This window comes from Falco biarmicus, chromosome 3 (assembly GCF_023638135.1).
Source record: "Falco biarmicus isolate bFalBia1 chromosome 3, bFalBia1.pri, whole genome shotgun sequence".
Taxonomy (NCBI): domain Eukaryota; kingdom Metazoa; phylum Chordata; class Aves; order Falconiformes; family Falconidae; genus Falco; species Falco biarmicus.
This window is the reverse complement of record NC_079290.1, coordinates 75,897,990-75,918,416: the sequence shown is the minus strand read 5'-3', so window position 1 is coordinate 75,918,416 and position 20,427 is coordinate 75,897,990. Positions and strand designations below refer to the sequence as shown.

The 20,427-nt window shown below is 37.6% G+C and overlaps 1 protein-coding gene across 1 annotated transcript in view; it reads right to left on the bottom strand.

The window, feature by feature from the left end:
- The window catches only part of MOCOS (molybdenum cofactor sulfurase), a 231,078-nt gene that overhangs the window by 199,898 nt on the left and 10,753 nt on the right, over positions 1-20,427 (bottom strand). Inside the window, exons 2-3 of the mRNA XM_056332017.1 lie at positions 5,566-5,655; positions 2,811-2,877 (exon numbers count right to left, since the gene is read on the bottom strand). Coding sequence (XP_056187992.1) covers positions 2,811-2,877; positions 5,566-5,655 — 157 coding nt within the window. The remainder of the gene's footprint in view (positions 1-2,810; positions 2,878-5,565; positions 5,656-20,427) is intronic.

The window sequence follows — 20,427 nt, the reverse complement described above, 5'->3', positions numbered from 1 at the left end:
ACCAAAACTTCAGTCTGGGTCTGGTTAGAAAACACTGCTGCTCTATTTGATATTGGAAGTGTAAGAGCTACAAGGACAATGTTTTAAAATATTCAGAAAGCTAGTATTTTAAAATGCTTGTATATGGGAAAAGCGTTATTTAATACTCAATGTAATGAATTTCTGAGTTGCATTATCTGCAGCATCAAAAGGAGATACTGCACTCATGTTCTTTAGCTGTATGGAAGTGGAGCAATGACATTTCCATACATCTGTAAGCAAAATCACAAAAAAAGATCTATGATTTCTTGATGCATACATTTAATACATTTTGGTAAGGTTTATTACAGTTCTTGCTTTCTCTTCTCAGCATTACTCATGGTTAATGTGGGGATACACACAATGTTAAAAATACCTCAGCAATTCATTTCAAGTAAAGAGAAGCAACGTTTTTAAGATTCAAATAGTTATTTTTACTCTTACTGTGTTTGAGTCGGTCAAGGTAAGCCGTTTTGATTATTGTAATTTTGTAAATCATAGAAAACCTCCATTGACTTAAATATTTAATCATTTGTTACTTTCTTGCAAATCTATGTTCTAAGAATGGTTTCTGTCTGACAAACAAATATGAAGGCAAAACCAAGTCATACAGCTTTGTACTGTGGAACAGTGTACATTGCCATTTTAGAAAGGTCTATTCTGGTGCTGCTATCACCAATATTGACAAATATAAATTAAGCTTTTTGTTTGTTTTTAATTACTTGTTTGTGTCATCTCATCAGAAAATCAAATGTTGTTTGTTTGGGGTTTTTTTAATCATATTGTCTTGGAGCCAAACACTGAAAAAAAGCCATACTTCTAGCTGCAGCCATGTGCCACAAGCAGAATTATATCCTTTCACTGAGGAAATCCAGTCTATGACCTGTGACGCACGACAGAGCTGCCTGTCTCCCTTTCTTGTCATATTGCTTGTTCTGATTAGCTGCAATGGCATGGTAGTATAGATTTTAACATACTTTTATTGCCTTTCAGGTAGCTGACTTACTGACTGGTTTTGGGGCACTTTCTTCCTGAATTTTTATGACTATGCCTCTTTAATGATTATGTTTTTAAAATTTTATTGGAGAATAATGGCTGAATTTCTGTAGGGATAGATGACAAATTCTTTTAGGTAAAATACTGAAAATGTTCACTTGGATGCAGAGGTTTGCGTTTTTTTTCCAAAAAGAAAAAAAACACCTAATCCTCAACCCAAAACCCAATACAAAAACTGGTATGATCCTTGGCATTTCGTATCCTGCTCTTATAAAACTCTCACGCTTTTTTAAAGCACGATCCAAAATAAAACAGACTGAAGATATCAGCTCTTTTAAAGTAATCTATATGGTACACAGTGAAAGTCTATTTCCTTACTCCCTAACAATGAAGAACACAGAGTACAATAGTAGTTATTCTAGAAACAGCTACACTTTCTACTGTGCCTTCATAAGAAGAATGGCGAAATGGCAACATTGAAATATCACCAAGAGTAAATGGAAACCAGAATGCTAACACTGAATGTGAGCACACAGGTATGCTCAGGAGACTCTGCAGGGCTGTGGTATTGCTGTACCTGGCTATAAGTGTCTGCTTTTGGAAACAGCTATTCCTCATAGATTGTCTCTTTCATTTCATTTGGTCCTGCATTAACAGGTTGTCAACCTGCACAGCATAAGAGACAGTTGTGGAAGAAGCAAAATTAAATACTTTCTCCAGAAAGCTGGTGGCAAGGTGGAGTGGGGTGGCAACAGGTTATAGCCAGTAGCATCTTCCAGCTAGAAATCTTGGTTTTTCACACCCTTATAAAAGCAGCAGAAAGATGTAAGGTAGATTTTCTTCATTACAGCTATGAACATTACAATACTATACTTCCATTACTATTGACCTGAATTCTGTGGCATGTTTCGGAGAAATCTTTGCTTTTAAGGAAGATGATAAAACAAAGAGGAATCCATGACAATTCTTTTCTTGCACAAAGAGTGCCTTTAGGCAGGTAAATAAACTCATAGCATACATATATTTCAATAAAGACATATTTTATAAAATATTAAGAGTTACCTAAAACAACCCCCTAAAACTAATAATGAAGTACCTAAGTTGTATATTTCTTCATGGTGTAAACTAATGGCAAGAAGTGTGCTTTCAGCACACTGTATCCTCAACTTTCAGGGGGATTCCTTATTTAGAGATTCAGTTCACTTTCTTGCCTGTACCCAGAAGCCCCAACACTCTATTTTACCTCTTCTTTTTCTTTTTTGCTCTTAAAAATTACACTAAAACTACTTTAAAAGGTATTTTATTACTCCAACAGAAGTAAGTACCTGCTGTAAAACAAGGTACATATTCCCATAAGCTTTTTATACATTCTCACAAGCCATTATGCCCCATTTAATTTCATTTGAATTTTAACCATGTCCTTACACTCAGTTCCACCTTAGTATCTTACCACACCATCTTACTAATAATCGCTTTTGAGATTCCAAGTTCTGTAATTTAATTAAAACTGTGGACTAATATTACAACACTAATTTAACTACAGGACTTTGAGAATTGGTGCATCTTGGAGAAAAAAGAACTGACTTTGCCGAATACTTGACTGTCCCAAGTACCTTGTGTTTTAAAAGTGATGTCATTTTCTTTAGATCTAATGACAGATGACTTCAGAAAATGACATCACATCAAAGTCATCAAAACAGCACTATTAATAATTAATAAAAAAAAAAATAAAAACATTAATAAAAATGAAAACTATTAAGTGCATCATACAACATCTGAAAGAAAGATTATTCTACCTGTATCGGACATGCTCGATTGTGTCATATGTCAACTTGCTGCTGATATTCTGACTATGAGGGTTGCCTAGGAGACAACAGAGATACTGAAGTTAATAATTATTCATAATTTTCCTATTAATTTTTTCTTTTAGGAAAGTATTACACCAAGCCAGCTTGAAAAGATGACAAAGAAAGATTTAACGTATACTTCACAGAATATGCTTCACAGAGCTATGCTCTGAAGTTCCTTAGAAAAGTTAGTCGAGAGAAGGGACATGCAGCAGAAGAAAGCAATTATGGCAGACCCTGAAACGTCAGCTGGATCATTTACTCTTACTAATACTTAGGCAGTTCCCTTAAAAAGAAAAAGCAACTGCATATGCACAAACATATTAGGAAGAACTACAGACAGAATGCACATTCACAAAAATATTCGCGCACTAGCTGAGAAGCGATTTAGAAGAGAAAGAATCTGGAGATGATAGACATTCATGATTGGAAACCAGGACTAACTCTGGTTTTTTAGTGTCTGAAATTCAAATAGCTCATGAAAATATAAATTTTATTACAAAATAAGTAGCCACCTTAGCACAGCTCAGCACAAGCATGCATTAACAATTAAGACAGCACATAAAGAAGGGCATGAATTTATCTTCTTGAGCAAAAATGACTACAGCAGTATCCACACAGGCACAACACACTTTCCTATTAGTAAATGCTTAAAGAACATGCCTACAGAGTTTGGAAAGAGAACAAGAAAAAAATTGCTAATTAATACATTTTTTTTTCACTAGGCTGCAACATTAGCTACTCTCTTCTTAAAATTTCAAAATCACCCTGCTGAAAGTTACTGAGTGAGGTGTTGAAAAGAATATTGAATTTAGAGTTCAAACCCAAGACTAATACTTGGATTTTTCATCCCTGATGTTGCATTTCTGTAATTTCCAATTCAAATACTCTCAATTTAGAAGTGAGAATTACTCTTACTTACACTGCTTTCCCTCATTTACACATGCAACAGCTAAACTGCAGTTCTTTCGGCCTGTGTATTATCACCAAGAAAATAAAAAAAGTTGTAAGTCAAACTCCCTCTTCACTCACATCTGTATCTGTTAAATGAACTCTTTTTATATAACAGTTACTGCCCTCAGAGTATCAGAGATGTAAATGAAAAAAAGGAGATTTGACCATACTAGAGCTCGGGTTATCATTTTAGACGAAAGCAGCAGTAAAAAAGATACAATTTGTTCTCCCACACCATTATAGGCACTATGCAAATCTGCTCCAGACTGGCAGCACTACTATTTCTATTCGCAAGCGCTCAACTGATTAAAAAACTAAATTTTTTTCTGCCACAGATGGTACTTATAATAAGGGTTGAGCCCAATGTTGTTTGAAATAACTAAGATCAGAGTGCATATATTTCACTCTACAATGGCTACAGTGACAGAACATTAATTTTAATATCCCTGACATGCACTTGAATAGGAGATTTTGAATGTAATCAAATCAATGTATCTTGTTATAACAGCAAAGAAACCTATACCTATCACAAATAACATCTATTTTGTAGAGGAACTCAAATTCACATTCTGGATCCTGGCTTCACCAGCATTCAGGAAAAAAGAGAAGGGGAAATGACATGTACAATGGCACATTAAAAATGAAAACTACCCAGGACTCTCAAGTGGCTCACCCAAGTGATAAGCACAAGTGTGCCAGGGCTTGAGTGAACAGTTTTCTTTCAAAGCAGTGGTACCAAGTTCCCAAGCGAGGAATCACTTTGCTCCATGATCAGGGAGCACAAGAAAGGCACAAACTAGCAAAAAGGACACAAAGCCCACAAATAGTAACACACAATAAGAAATTTTGATTACTTCAGTGGGACTACTCAAAGCATATATAGATCACACTACAGTATATTTTTTTTCTGGTTGAGCATGAATCAGTAATATAACTTGTCTCACACAAAACCAATATTTCATAAAAAATGGATGTTGCTGCCTTTGTATAAAATTGCATTCAGTGTGTGGTTCTCAGCTAGATAATAATGTTGGAAAGAGATGAAAGGTTTAAGTAGAGGATCTTGGGACAAAATACTTAGAGGTGGTGCTGAAGTGCCCACATCAACAGCTGCAATAGCTACATCTCCACCCAAATATTGCATAATTCTGTAGCTACTTTTACTCACATTCTTATGCACAAGATTGCTTTGGTAATACACATCCTTTTTTCTGAGTGGGCATCTATGTCTAATCATCTGGGAGAGGTACAGTACCTATTCCCTGCCTAAATTAACTTGAGATTTTGGAGCTAAGCTTTCTTCTAAATAAAATTAATATACCAAGCCACAGTATAAGCTTCCTGTAATGACTCTCACTGAGGAGAGCGGTTCTGAATTCTGGTCCTTGCATATGAAATTATATATGTGTGGAGGGGGAAAAAAACCACCAAAAACCACTGAACAAACAGTGCTCAGCATTCCATTGTATTTGTTTATCCCCAGCATGATGCCCTAACCCCTGGACAACAGTCATGCTCCCTTTGATTTTTCTTCTTCACCAACACAGACACGTCCATGGCCACCAAAGAACAAAGCCAGGGGTGGCACAAATGGGCTATGACTCCTTTGCAAAATCACTGGTCTTCCAACTACTTAATAGCAGTGTTAAAAAACTCACAGAAGTACTCTTCCAGCAACTTGAGAGACACAGTTTTGATCTATTTAGATGGAAACTTGAGATGACTAACAGGAACTCTGTTTTGTGCTTACCATAAATGTTGTTTCTGAGGTCATCAGTAAAAGCTTTAAGTAGACTCTCTGGGAAAAGTGCTGAACCGGCATGGTCAAGGTAAGTAATCCCTAAAATAAAGATAAAATTACTAGATTTATTTTTAAAAATATTTAATTCCATTTTCTCCCACAGATTACATTGTGAAGTACACCATTCAAAAACCCCTAATGCACTGCACCACACAAAAAATCAAGTTCCCTAAATTCCTGGGGTATGATATTTCTCTGCCCGACTTAGAGGTCTCTACAGCTCTTGAAAAACATTTCTCAAATATGTTCCAATAGTCAGGCAATACTCACAGCAAGGCATCTCTCACTCACTAGTGGGCAAAAAAAGGTTACAATAAAAGCCCAACATTGTGATTGCATCTTTATAATTTTTAATTAAAACCAAGTATTTTAAGAGGTCCTTCCTTTCATGTTTAGATTACACATTCTTTGGAAGAAAAAAATCTTTTTGTTCTGCCCGTACAAGACTGAGCAAGCTGATCTCTTCAGCCACAATACCCTGTTACTCCTAGGCACTACTTATTATGAAAAGTACTACTACCACAATGATAATTATTATTAATAGCAACAACAATAGTAGTGTTGCATCCTTGCTGACAGATGAAGCAATGCTCTCAAGAACTGACAAGGCCTAAATCATGCTTGAAGCTCAAAGACAGGACTAGTTTAAGTTTTAATGTATTTAAATATTTCTTGCCACTCTGCTGCACTTAACATTCAATTCATTTTTAAAATCTCCTTTTATATTATTAAGCTATTGCAAAACTTTTAAATAAATGCTTATTGGAGATGAAGGCTTTTTCATGTTTGGTTATTTTAGATTTCTTAATCTTTAGTAATTATTCTTCTATTTCTCCAGTGTGTTTCATGCCCTTTATTAGTTTTTTTCATTTCACTTACCTTAAGTATTTCAACCTACTTCAAATTTTAATAATGATGAATATGATTAAGATTAGAATTTATTAAGTATTTTAAAGGCCTTCCCTTTCCAGAGGGATTTAAAACTAAGTTAAGCTTTAAATGAGAAGCCTTGACACTTGGAAATACATATTACTATCTATTAGGTTGCTGTCGCAGTGATTCAGCGGGTAAAGATGTGAGGCAGTGCTAATGATAAAATCAGTCTGGACACCCATCCCTTCTCTTATTTTCAAAAGAGAAAAGCCCTCCTGTACCTTAAGATTTCCCCAATTACAGTGGCTAACACAAACAGAATTTGTAATGATGGCTTGAAGTTAATAAAGTATTTTGAGGTGCTCTGTGGGGTGGAGCATGGATAAAATCTGGATTGATTTATTAGACGTACAGAGTTCTTAGATTTTTTATTTTTTTTTAATCCTAGAAAGATTCTCCCAAACAGTAAGTAGTGGCACCTACAAGTACACGGGGGACATGATGCACACGGATGGGGGGGGGGGGGGGAGCGTTGTGCCCAGCCCAGTTTCTGACAGGGGAGGTGACAGCTGCTCGGCTGGTGCCTGAAATGCAGGGGGTTTGGAGGGAGCGAGGCATGCTGCAACAGGGCAGGAGACAGCCGACCCCTGCCAGCAAGGGGACACCAGCAAGGGGATGCCACCAGCAAGGGGACAGCAGCTTCACCTCTGGCAGGCCATACGCGCACCATGGCCACCCCGAGACCAAGGCCTGCTGCGCGGCCCACGGCTTGGCGCCAGACACCTCTGCCCTGAGGTGGAGCTGAAGCAGGGAGGGACAGCCACAGCCACCGCCACCGGGGCCCAGCACGATGGCAGCGGCCAGGGCTGTAACAACGCACTGTCACGGGCTACAGCTCTGTGAAAACAGCTAGAGTGGAGGAAGGGAAGAGGCAGCCCTGTGCAAGAAACAGGGGGGAAGGACTGCTGTCCTGGAGGCAACCAACCAGGCCAATAATCTTTCTCAACAAAGCTCACACACAGACGCTATTTGGCTCGTTAGATCTTATGGGCACCACAAGCACAACCTAGTGATGCTCCTCTGGAGGCAGACAGCCGCTGGGTTTGGACCTTCCGGCCAGAAGGCGGTTGACAGCACTGGGGTGATAATGTAGCCATACAGCACAGGCACAAACCAGGCAACTAGCTAAGGCTCCCCAGACACCAACCACCCGCTGACAAGGGCACAGGAACTTTCCATCCAGACCAACGCTCCTGTGAGGCAAAGTGGACTGAAAGATCTCTAGGTAAAGGCCCCATAAGTGGTTTTTCGAATTTGATTCATTACGTAGCTCATTAAGAAGGCCAAGCTTGCAGTTCTGTGAAACAGAGGCAAAACCACCAGCCGGTCATTTTTAAAATTCCTCCTCCAGATACATCACTTTGAAAATGTGCGAGGACATTTGGCTGAGGAAGGAAAAAATTATTAATTCTTAAACTTTTATTTTATCTTTAATGCTGTTGTTTAATTGAAAACAGAGAACAGCATTGAATACTCTCTCTCCACTGCCCCAAAAAAGAAATCCGTTCTCTCATCATTTGAGTCTGCGCTGAAGCAAATATCTTTATTGCTATTGCACTTTTATGCTGTAGTTTTTCCCCTCCTGTCTTACTGCAAAAAAACCTGTATTTTTAAAGGAAAGAAAAAAATGTGGTATTTGCATAACACTAGCAAAGGAAAGAACATGAATAACTTTCATTGTGCTTTTCCTCTGGTTTAATAACATTTGCTTCTTTAACTTTATTGAACGCACATTAACCAAAGAGATTTCTCAGTATATACAGAATAATACAGATCCCCTCGTTTCGCTGTGGTATTTACTATATAGGCTGTCAGCACTACAAAATTATACTGTTTACGGGAAGTAACAGAAGAAAGGAAATATAATATGATCAACCAAAAGAAAATTAAAATTTAATACCCATCAGGACATGGTTTCATTGCTCAGGGAAAATGTAAAATTAACTTTTAGTTTAATTTACATACCATTATGTTTGGAATGTGTAACTGACTTCATTGATCTAATAATATACCAACTATTTGATAAAATCACATTTCAGAAGTAGGTTTTTTTACAGGAGTATCAAAAACCATTCAACGTGTCGGCATTAGTTATGGAAAATTATTCAGCCAGTGTATTGGTTCATAAGCTGTAATATTCATATGCTAATATACTTGCAGATTAATTTTACATGGGGTACTCTTTGGGAACCAATGGGGGCCAGTCTGTCCTGCTGAAGAAGGCCCTGGCCCAGCTCTCTGTTCTTCTGTGCTACAATTCACCTCTTAATAAAGCATCCGCCATCTCTGTATGCCTGCCTTGGCTCTTTGTAAAACTTCATGAGTGCATGAGCACATACAGCCTCAGAAATGCCACGGGACCATTCAATTTAACCAAACATTTCTATCTCTTAAATGAAAAAAAAATGATAAAGATAATTTAATTTGAGCATTTTAAAATTAGAGTTTAAGACTAGGTGAGAACACTCAGCTGTACATAATCTGACGGCCTGCAAAACACACAAGGCAAAAAGAAACTACCCAGATTAATCTTTTGGAGTCAAAACACCAGCTTCTGAGAAAAGCACACCTTCCTAAAAGGTGACTCCACCTGACCTTGAAGAAATTTAAAGGCATCATTTGATGAACTGAAAGTAAAACAACGCGGTTATGTCTTTACTCAATCTCTTGGTATGTATTAAGCTATATAAATGCCTGCCACCCACAGGATGGGCTAGAGAAGAGAGGCAGCACAGAGACCATGGAGGCACTCCCTACAATGGCCTGGTGGCACATGGAGGGTAAGCTTTCTCCTTCTTCATATCTCATCTGTAAACTCATGCCTGGTCACCCAGCTCCTATCTGACTAAATTATTGCTACTTTGGTATTACGTAATCTGCTGTTTTAATTCCTGAGGTTGTTCCTGGTGCTACACATTTATGAATTTTGACTGAGTATCACTTCCAAAAATAACCAGTTTACCTACATTCCATATGGCTGCTCCATGTCCACCTCCTTAACCTTTTGCCATCCTGTGATCCTATCACAATCAGCAAAACATGCCAGCCTGCGCTATGGCTTCACAGATTGTTTCTCACAGCCCCAGCACTTCAAAATCCCAGCACTCCAGCTGATTACAGGCTGCCAGTTACATTACCAAAAGTTTCATAATGAAGAATGAAATGAGTAGTTACAAGACAACAACTACACAGAATCATGAATTTTGTTTGGCAGATACAAATGCAATTCAGTACGATTATATGCAAAATACTACTTCGAAGTAGATACAGCCAATGCCCCCAGGAAAGAGTGTATCTTAAGTACAGCAATATTAACAAAACCAGTATGAAATAGATTATATGAAAACAAGCTGAAGGCAAAAGAAAGCATTTTCTGTCCAAAGATAAATATGAGAGATTTTCATAAACCCGAACAAAAGCTAATGACAAAATAGGAAGGAGAGGACCCTACAGAAGTTGTAGACAAGCATGATATCATTTAGAGTCAGTGAGATTTTAACAGGTAGCATTACATCAGGTTATTTTAGTCATCTAAGTCAGATGCCCTTTAGAGGCAGCTCCCCCTTTCCACTGACTGCATGAGAACTTAGTCATCCCTCTGGGATGCTCCTACATTAAATGTCAAAAGTACCTTTAACTATGTAATACATATAACCTTTACAAAAAGTGCCTGAAATCTCACAATGACACAGGACATGATATGCCCACACACTGTATAGACAGGTAATGATCCTGGTTCTTCAAAACCGTTAATGAATTACATTAAAAGAAAAAAAAAAGAAGGAAAAAACTGAAGCAAACAAACCCAAGAAAAACATCCTACTATTATGGCTTGAGATTTGTTTTTGCTGGATATTTTCTTGATTAAACATTTAGTGAATATTGTTATCTGTACATTCAGTTCCCGTTTGGTATCGATCTAGACAAAGGCTATCAAAACCAGATTATGTTTTCTGAATAACAGCATGCCTCTCACCTAAACACTCCTGCTCTGCTAGACCAGGTAATGTTTTGTTTCCCTTGCTTGGGGCCAAGGAGCTCTTCAAAAGACCACAAAAGCATAGCATTTGATGGACAAAGCCACAGATGCCCAAAGACTGAATAGTTACCATGCAGTCGAAGGAGACACTGTTCTTCAGCATGCTTTAATTGCTACAAGCTCAGTGAAGGAATGTAGCAGTCAGCCCACAGCCATGGGGCATGTTCCCCTTCCCACTGCCAGTCCACCAAGTTCATCAATTTGAGTAACCACAGCTTGACATGGCTGCCAAATGCTGATCCACGCTGGACTACGAGCAACCTGAATAATGGTATCAATATTTTAAAGGCTGCTAACAAGTTCCTGAGTTTTGTGGGAAACTGGTGTTTAATTAATGTATTTTAGTGTTGGACTGATTACAGAACGCAAAGCATGAAATGTGCTATTAAATTTATCTGTAATAAGTTCCCATTATTTTTTCCATGTGCTATTGGCTTGTATTATTGCTCTCACTGCATTATTACCTACAGCAAAGCAGACAGAACATTAAAACAGTTTACAGTCAATACCATACACCTTCTTTTCTTACTGTACTCCTCAGCAGGGACCATACCAACTCCACAAAAGCTGTTTAGGCAGCTAGGGTTATTCAAGTAAGCACTGGCACTATTCTGTACATGAGCCCCTACTTGCAGCTTATACTTCACAGCTTGCTGGTATTGCGGTCTGTGTGAGCGCAAAAGAAAGCAGTTTTCACATTTATTAAGAAGCCACATCCAACCCTATGAAATATATCTTTCACAGCTACAGAAGAAAAAAATACATGCCATCAAATTTCATCATTTGGCAGCTCCCATGCTAAATGAGACCACGGTAAAGGGATCAATCAGCACTCACCTTCGTCCCTTTGGCCTGTCTGTAAGACACAGCTTTATTCAGTGCTCACTTTTTGCCCACTGGGACATGATTAAATATCGACTGCAGTCAGTGATATTATTTCCACAGACACCTTTAATGGGTTGTGTGAGACCAGCTGAAGTCTTACTTGTGGGCGTGAATCAGAGGTACCTCAGCTACATGCGAATAACATACTGCAGCCTACCATCTCGTCACCTTTGGATGAAATATAAATCACAAGTGATTCATACCTAATGCAAGTCTTCAAACTGTAACTTACCCAAACTGAAACTAGCTTTCACACCTCTCTATGAAGATACTACTATCTTTAACTCTTCTTTTTTTTCCCTTTCTCTCTGATGCAATTGATTGAATAAAAGAAGAGTTGAAAGAGAACATATTCCCCGTTCTTCTGTTACTGGAAAATGCTTTTGCTGGTTTTGCTGAAATTTTCACAGAAACATTCACTTTTGTGTAGGAAAGGCATACAGAATTTCCACTGGAGATGAAAACACAATGGTAAAAAGCAATGTTTAAGGAATCTTACTAATAATTATTTATAACAGCTGCCATTAGCTAAACATTCTAGTAGCATTTTCCTGCTTTACTTTTCTTCTGAATCTTCCCCTAAAACAGGGGAAGCCACAGGCTTACAACAAAATGCCAAGGCATTTGAAACTGACTTTTCTAGTTAGTTCTATTTCTTGCTTTGTGACCTGAATTAATCAGATTCATACAAAATCTAGGACAAATTAGTGACTCTAAATTTTCCCTGCAAAATGTATCAAAATGAAATGTGCAGTGCTATATATAAAGCCTTTGAAATTGTTTTATGGATTTCCAAAAACACTTATAAGAAGACAAACTAAGTTGAAAATAACAGAAAAACAAAGAGCAACCTTTTCTCCCTTTTCCTTTAAAACTCTTTTCATTACATAGAAACACTCAAATCACTATGAGCATCTGGGAGCTAGAGCCTTGGCTTAAACATACAACCACAGCAACAATTAAACACTTTCATAAGAACTGGTAGATGCAATGAACCCTGAATGACAGACAGCAGAAATCAGTTATCCCAACGGTTGAGGGCCCTGCAGGGGTACTTCCCAGCCATCGTTTCTGCCCAGTGACAAGGGCACGTGCAACGTCGTTTGCCAAATGCAACAGTACCTCCCTCTGCTGGCGTTTTCTGGCAAGGAGAAGTGGTTGCTACTGCAAACCAGTAGTAAAGTTATTCTCCACTGGAAGTTCTTCACAAGAGGTTCCCCACAGACAATTATAGCCCTTGATTTATTTATACCACCCAGCAAACAGTCCATTGCCAGGAACAGATTGTGGAGATCAATTTCAGGGACACAAGAATAAGAGAAACCAAGTTTCCCTTCAGTATCCTTTTGGACTACCTTTCAGAGACAAACATGTAAAACCAAATAACCACGTTACCAAGAGGAACTGTACGTAAATTCGAAGAAATTACAAGTGTGAGGACTGTCGACCAGAACCCCACACTCGTAAGATGAGAGGTCTGAGAAGATTCTCCTGGCCTATAGTGGTCAGTCCTTTGCTACAAAAGGTAACTACACTCATCAACCAAGCTGCTTCCATATGAAAAATAGGTAGGCTATTAGTCTGCCTTGCTCAAACCACAATACTGGTACAGAATTGCATCCTCCTATTAAGAAACTGTATCTTAAACCTCTGTATTTTTCCACAATCAGTGTATTCTCCTATCTCCCACGTCAGCATCGTTTTGCTTTAATACCTATCTCCACCCACTCAACTTCAACAAGTGTTTCTCCCTTGATGAGCCAGTAGTACCGATCCACTTGCCCTGGCTAAAAATGTCATCTTCCTTTATTTCTAATGCATAAAAAATCTGACAACCCATTCCAGTTCCAGTGGGACCTCGTCCAGCTGGAAGCCTCTGGGAGAGACAGGGGGGGTGGAGAGCATGAGGTGGGGGTGCAGAACACACATTCTAGAAGAAGATCTCAGAATTTTGGAAAGCTAGAGTAATTTTGCCTAACTTTACTGGAAAAATACCTCCTTAGACCAATAAATCCATACCTCTTAGCTTACACTCCTGTTACGCCTTACCTGGTTTACACTCCTAATTGTTCTAGCAGTCAGAAAAAACAGCATTATTAAACCAGGAAGAGGTTTAATGCTTGAAAAGTCTATGTGTAATGTTTGAGCAAGATCTCCTGCATCTCCTTTTCACCAGTAAGCAGTCATCAACATAACTGAAATCACAAACAGGAGACAGCAATGATTTTTCAGTGTGCTTCCTCTAGTGCAAAAAAATGTGAAGTACAGGAGTTTCAGTGTCGCTTCTGAGTAACTATTTAAGATTTAATATAATGTATGGTGGGAACGTCATTTTAATAAGAAACAGAAATACTGAGATTTTATTAGGGAGATTGAAAGTATGTATGAAAAACTAGGTATAAGCTTTCCTAGTGTATATGTATTGGGTTAATCTAAACATTTTTCCATCATAAAATCTTTTGGCACCAATTCCCCACACAGCAAGCCAGTTTACCTTTTATAGCAATTTGATCCAAGCTGCTACCTCAAGTGAAACTATTCAACTATAAACAGACCAATCTAAATGATAAGATTATGCTCAATTGCTTTACCTTTACTGAAGTTCATAGACTGCATTAGATATACAGATGTCAATAATACAACTCATTAAATAAAATTAGTTCTTATTTGGAGATATATTTGATATGAGAATTATTTTGTAAATTTGTCAGGACTGTCCGTAATTTCCTAATAACGTCACAAAAAATGTAATATTTCAGTACAAAAAGCATCGCCTAATTAGAAAACAAGATTTTTCCCACTCAAAAAATAAACATCTAACAGGGACAAACAAGTTTCTATCACTAATTTAATAGGAATGTAATTATACATTGACATAATTTTTCCCTCAATACCTAATTGTATCTGGCATAAATTAGTTTCTACAGCCTACTTTTCATTTATTAGGGGTTTTCCCAAGTCTTCAAAGTCTTCAACAACCATTTCCAGGAATGTGCTAGGAATGAAAAAGTACATTTATCAAAAAATAATGTTATAGTAAACCACAGTTTTTAATTCTGAAACAGTATGATAACTGCAGAGATTTGTCAACTACTTCTGACAAAAGTAACAAAATACCAGCTTCCTAATGACTAGGCCTGAACACAGCAGTATGCGAGAGAAATCTTACCTAACACAGGCCTGCCTTTAATAGGAATAACAGCATGCAGCTTCCAGACACTCTTTTTTTAGCTTCAATGATGTCTGGTATGTTACAGCTTACTAAAAGAAAACTAAAAATCACTCGAGCTGTTGACACAAGCACATAGTTTATGGCCCTCTTTCTGAAGGACTGTTAATATGTGACACAGCTTTTGGAGGTTTGGCTATTACTTTGAAACGAACTCCAGACAGCAAAACTCCACTGCTGGATACTGCCATAGAGCTGTTCAGAAGGAGCAGTTTGTGGGTCTTCCAGAGACATCAGCTTCCATTGGGTACAGACGTTATCATTCTCTGGCCTCTGAAGGACTCCAACAGGACAAATCAAATCTTTTCCAAAGTCCAGTGAGTCAAAAGGAACCCAATCTGATTTGAGTTTCCTGCTGTACTACAATGTATAACCAGAGCAGAACTTTGCCTTCAGGTCACAGAGACCTCACCTCTGTAGAAGTGCAGCAAGCTTCACTCAGACAGGAGAACATGCGTCAAGGTCTGATTCAGAGCCTTTGAAGTAATTATGAGGCTCTGCTGAACTCTCTATGAGTTAAACCATTAACAAATATGCTATAATCAGCACTTCCTAAACACACCGCACTGATTATCTTTTTGGTTCCAGGCCAAGTTAAAGAGCTAGGTTATGATCTGCGCAGAAGCTTAAATGACCTTTGAAACAAGTGAATTTTTCCTTTCTTGAATAATACACTGGGCTGCTAATACTGCTGTCTCACAGCGTCTACAGGGCATCTTCAGTCTCTGGGATAGGCACGTACTCTCTATAAGTTCAGGTATCAATTCAGAAAGCACAACATTTTTAATAATCCATCAAAAAAAGGAGTAGGAGGGCTACAATAACAGGGGCAACAGCAACAGAATCTCAAAATGACATTAATTAGCTTACTAGAGTCAGTCATATCAAATAAAGAACTGCTCTAGAAGTGTGTTCAAGGCATCCAGGTGATTGAATGTTTTCTCCAAGCACATATTATACACCTTTATTTACAAATATGCACAAATATGCCTGTGTATGCAGTACTGACATGGGTATATGAATATATGTACATAAGTATCCCCTCAAGAGGATAATTAGTGTTTTCATGTTGCTTCCCGTAGCAGAACATAAGGAAAAGCAGATGTGAATCTGAAGACTCCCTTCCCTTACAGCTCTTATCCACCTTCTCTTCTCCACCGCTTCTCTAACTGTACATTTTGATATTTCTGGAAAAGTGATAACCCAGAAGTCATCACAACTGCTTTCAGTCTCAATTAAAATTAACATCTACAAAAGAGCACCAACACTCAACAAAAATAATACCAACCTTTGGTAAAATAATAAGGTTGATTTTTTTTGTCAGAGATTCTTTTGTTGAAAAAAGAAAAGATACTTCACCTTTAGAGTGCCCCTTCCCTCCCCCTCAAATAAGACAGATCAAAACAAAAGTATCTAAAATATCTACATTAACCATAGTTGTTGGTAGATAGCTTGAAGACACTTAGGCATGCTTCTAACTTGAATAAATTTGCATTTTCTAGAGAATTCCAGTACAGGGGACTAAGTTCTAATGCTGTTCAGCTCAATGCAAGTCCATTCAGTCAACTACTCCTCTCCTTTGCAACTTTGCTTTGTTTATCAGGATGCTCTATGTTTAAATAAAAGTAGGATTTGGGGCACCTGTGAAGCTATGCTAGTACTAAGAGAACAAAAATATCTGAGCATCATAAACCCAGTAATAGACTGATGCCACGGACAAAAAATATACAGAATTTCATGTTTGGTAACAACCTTCCAGTAGATACCTTTGCCTACAAAAATGAGTTTTGCAGTTGCTCCTTTTTTTTTTTTTTTAATGGACCCAGCAATAAAGCAATTACAACTTTATCCAAGTTTTATAACCATACACCTAAAGAATATTTTGCTGTGCTTCACTAAATCATGGTATAATTCCTCTCAATTAAAGGCCTTCTTTCAATACTAACACCATTAGGAATGAAAGAGAATTACAATTTCACCATAAATTATTCAAAGCACTAAATACAAATGGCCTCATTAACACTAGACTAGCTTTGAGAATGAATAAAAGATTACACATGGAAAAACAAATATTCCAGTTTCCCTAATCTCTGAACTCTGAGCTTAAAATCACAACTCTGCCACAATACCAGCTATTGCATTTTGCCTTAAGGCAGCTGAGAAAATATTATGCACTTAAAAATCAAGCTCTTCCCCCACAAAATGGATATTCTTGACACATTTGAATAAATTAAAGGATCAGACAACATTCATACAACATACCTTACTCAGTTTACAACACAAGATAGTAAAAATAGTACCTAGATAAAACCACACATAGCATACTCTGCCTCCAGGACTGGATCCTGAGTTTGACTAGCAATTTCATATCTGGAGCTTCCATAACTACCATAACCACACTGGAGTGCTGGAGTTGCTGGACCCACGCTAAAGCCTGTCCCTTCGTTATAGACCACTTCTACTGATGCTGTATGGAACAGATTGCTGAATGCACCTATGCCTGACAAGGGCAAAGGATGTCAGGTGGCAAGTAGAAAGTTGTGCAAGCTACGAAATTCAGGCATTGATTCTGTAACATGAAGCAAGGATGGAGAGGAATTTTAAGCAAGGTGAGCATTATGACAATGAATGATCAAATTAATAACAAACAGTATTATCATAAATGGAAAAGTAATAGCAATTTGCTAATATTTCAGAGCTCATTCCTGTGCTGTTAATTTTCAAATACTTCCTCAGACTTGCTAGTCTAAAACCATAACTAGAAGTAACACGACAGAATACTACTGAGTTTCTGTAATGAGCTCTTACTATATCCTGAGAATTTCTTTTTGTTAAATTTGTGCTTGCAGGCACAATATTACCAGATTCCCCCAAAGCAAGTATGTTTAAGGCAACAATAGTATGTTTGGTCCTTACCACCTGCATTTTATAACTACTTACTTGTCATTACGATTAAATTAATTTGTAATTCCTGTTAATTTTTAGCAAAATTGCACGAACATTTTTCACCAAAAGGATCACCCAGGAGATGTAAAAATGAAAAATCTAAACATATCAAAACCACCTTCTAAAATAGTAAAGTTTCGCAGTGGAGCACAGAAAGGCTAAGGTATGGAAATACAAGAGAAAAGATTATAACTCTAAGTAAAAGAAACACAAAATCAAATTAAATAAAAACTTAAAATTCCCAAATTAGTATGTTAGGGTGCCCTCATTTGTGTCCTTAGTTACAGTTACCTCAAGAAGGACCTGATTTTCAAAGAACTGTAAGATCACATACATTGTAAATCTGATTCAGTCAGATGTCTCAATTTGCCCCACCACGCTTCAAAGGAGAGTATCCAAAATTCAAACAATTAAGGGGGAAAAGATCTCAGTCAAAATATTCTGACACAATGGTAACTCAAAGAATGCATCTAACCCAGTGTACACAACAATTGGCTCTACATGTTTCATTCCAGATTCATTTACTTCTAAAAAATGCTCTCTAAATTTGTGCCATAAATACCAGCATGGGAATGATCCCTATTATGTCATGTAGTCACCATCACAATGCGATTAATGGCCCCTCAACAGTCAGCCTAGAACAAACCCAGGCAATCAGCTGCACAGAACATCACATGGGTTTCATGTGAGATAATTGCTTTGAAGAAGTTTGTTTCCGAATGGACAGCAAGTGTTCCTCAATATTTTGTACAAACACGAGATACCTGGTACTTTGCCTTCACAGAAAGTCAGGATAAAGTAATAAAGTGAACCTCATGAGATCAATTATTGCAAAGTACACAGATATTTTTTTTTTTTCTACAGGAGCAAACCATGGGCTTCCCTTCTCCAACTTCTGCTGACAAAGGGATACAAGAAAGGCATTAAGTGTGAATTTTTCCCCATGCCCACTCCACGTTCTTCTTTGCCCTAGTCCCCTTCCAACTTAAAACACTTTTATTTCCTTCTGCTAAGAAAGATGACTGTTAAGCACTTTGTGTTCTCACCACAGTGAAACTAAAATTCCTGGATTCATATATATATATATATATATATATGTACACACACATATTTATTATATCTTTGTTTATATTTTTATATATACCCATTGTAATGACTGTCAGTGGAAAGACAATAACAATCAGTTTTGATAGGAATAGGTTCTTCCTTATATGACTTTTTTCTCTAGAGTTTCATTTTTCCTCATATCATATTCCTGTCTACAAGCTGGGAAATCCAACCAACATATATCCAGAGACTACATACATTAGACTAGACTGCTGTTTTCTTCTGAGTCATTCCACAAGGAATACATAGTGCAGTGAAGTAGATTCAATGCATGCAACACTGTCCATAACTCATTGACGTTAGCAGACTAAACAGTAAATTTTCAGTTTTCTCCTCTGGATTCAGCTATTTCTATTCTCCAACTATGGGGAATTCAAACCACAGCCAAAAAAAAAAAAAAAAAAAAGAGATGCATGGTGACTACAGAGACCACAAGTCATGAAGATGGACTATTAAAAGAAAAAAAAAGTATAACAACTAATCTCTTGATCTAAAGAAGAAAAAAAAACCAAGCGAGTTCCCTTCCACACCCCACCCCTCATATCTGGAAGACTTTTATAACTATCAATTGTACTTATTTGACAAATTCTTACGCTGTTTCAATACAACCCATGTAAGAACCCATGTAATTTTTAGACACAGTAAATTCTACAAACATAAAGTTCAGGAGGCACTTGAAGAAGTGGGAAGTAGCCAAAGGCAGGTTTTCCTCTTTACTTTCTAATACCCACTCATAAATAGTTTTACATGTAATACTGAAATACAAAAACTGAAGAAGAACATTGTAAACTAACTGCTACTTGATTAGTTTAGTATGTAATCATATTTCTGCCACTCAAATGGAAGGAAACAGAAGCAGAAGTGGCTGATACCATAGGTTGGGTGTACCCACAAGGTATGTAACATTCCCATTTCAAGAACTGATCACACACTTTTGGAAACATGACAGCTGTCATGAGATTACTTGGTACTGTTTCCCCCACTCCAGCAGCGCTGAAGTTTATCCAGGAAGTGCTGCAGTGTAATCCTCATGATACTTTACGAGTACACCTATCCTTCTCTTACTTGCAGAAATGGAAGAAAAACTGATTAAAGTTCTGACAGTAACAGATACTTAATCTCTTAGGACCTGTCATGCTTAGTGATGCAAAGCTCAAAGAATTGACCAAATGCCTCCAAACAAGTGTTACACACTATGAACACTGCAACAGTCCACACATTCAAAGGAACAGAAGCTTTCATAATTTATTTTTTATGGGTAGCTTCAGCTCCCATGAGCTAAAAAGCTGGCTTCGCCTTTCATTAGAGCTAATCAGAATATAAATATTTCAACAAAAGCAGCTGTTTTTAAATTTGACATCTGGGGGGCAGGCAGGGGAAGATTTCTTCCAAACCTTGAAAAATACCGGATGGAAAGGAAACTCAGTAAAGAAAGTATTGATGTAACTCACTAGAATTTTTACTTTTCATCATTCGTGAAGTACTCAACCTCATACTATCACAGGCTCCTAAGGATAACCAAGAGGGTGAATTACAAGAGGGAGGAGTAGATGGCTTCACCCCTTAAAGAGCGTTTCACTGGACTAGACCCACCCTTTGGGCAAGTTGATATTGAAAAACAGGGGGTGGAGGGAGGATTTGTTTTTATAGAGCCTAAATCTCAAGGAGGGTT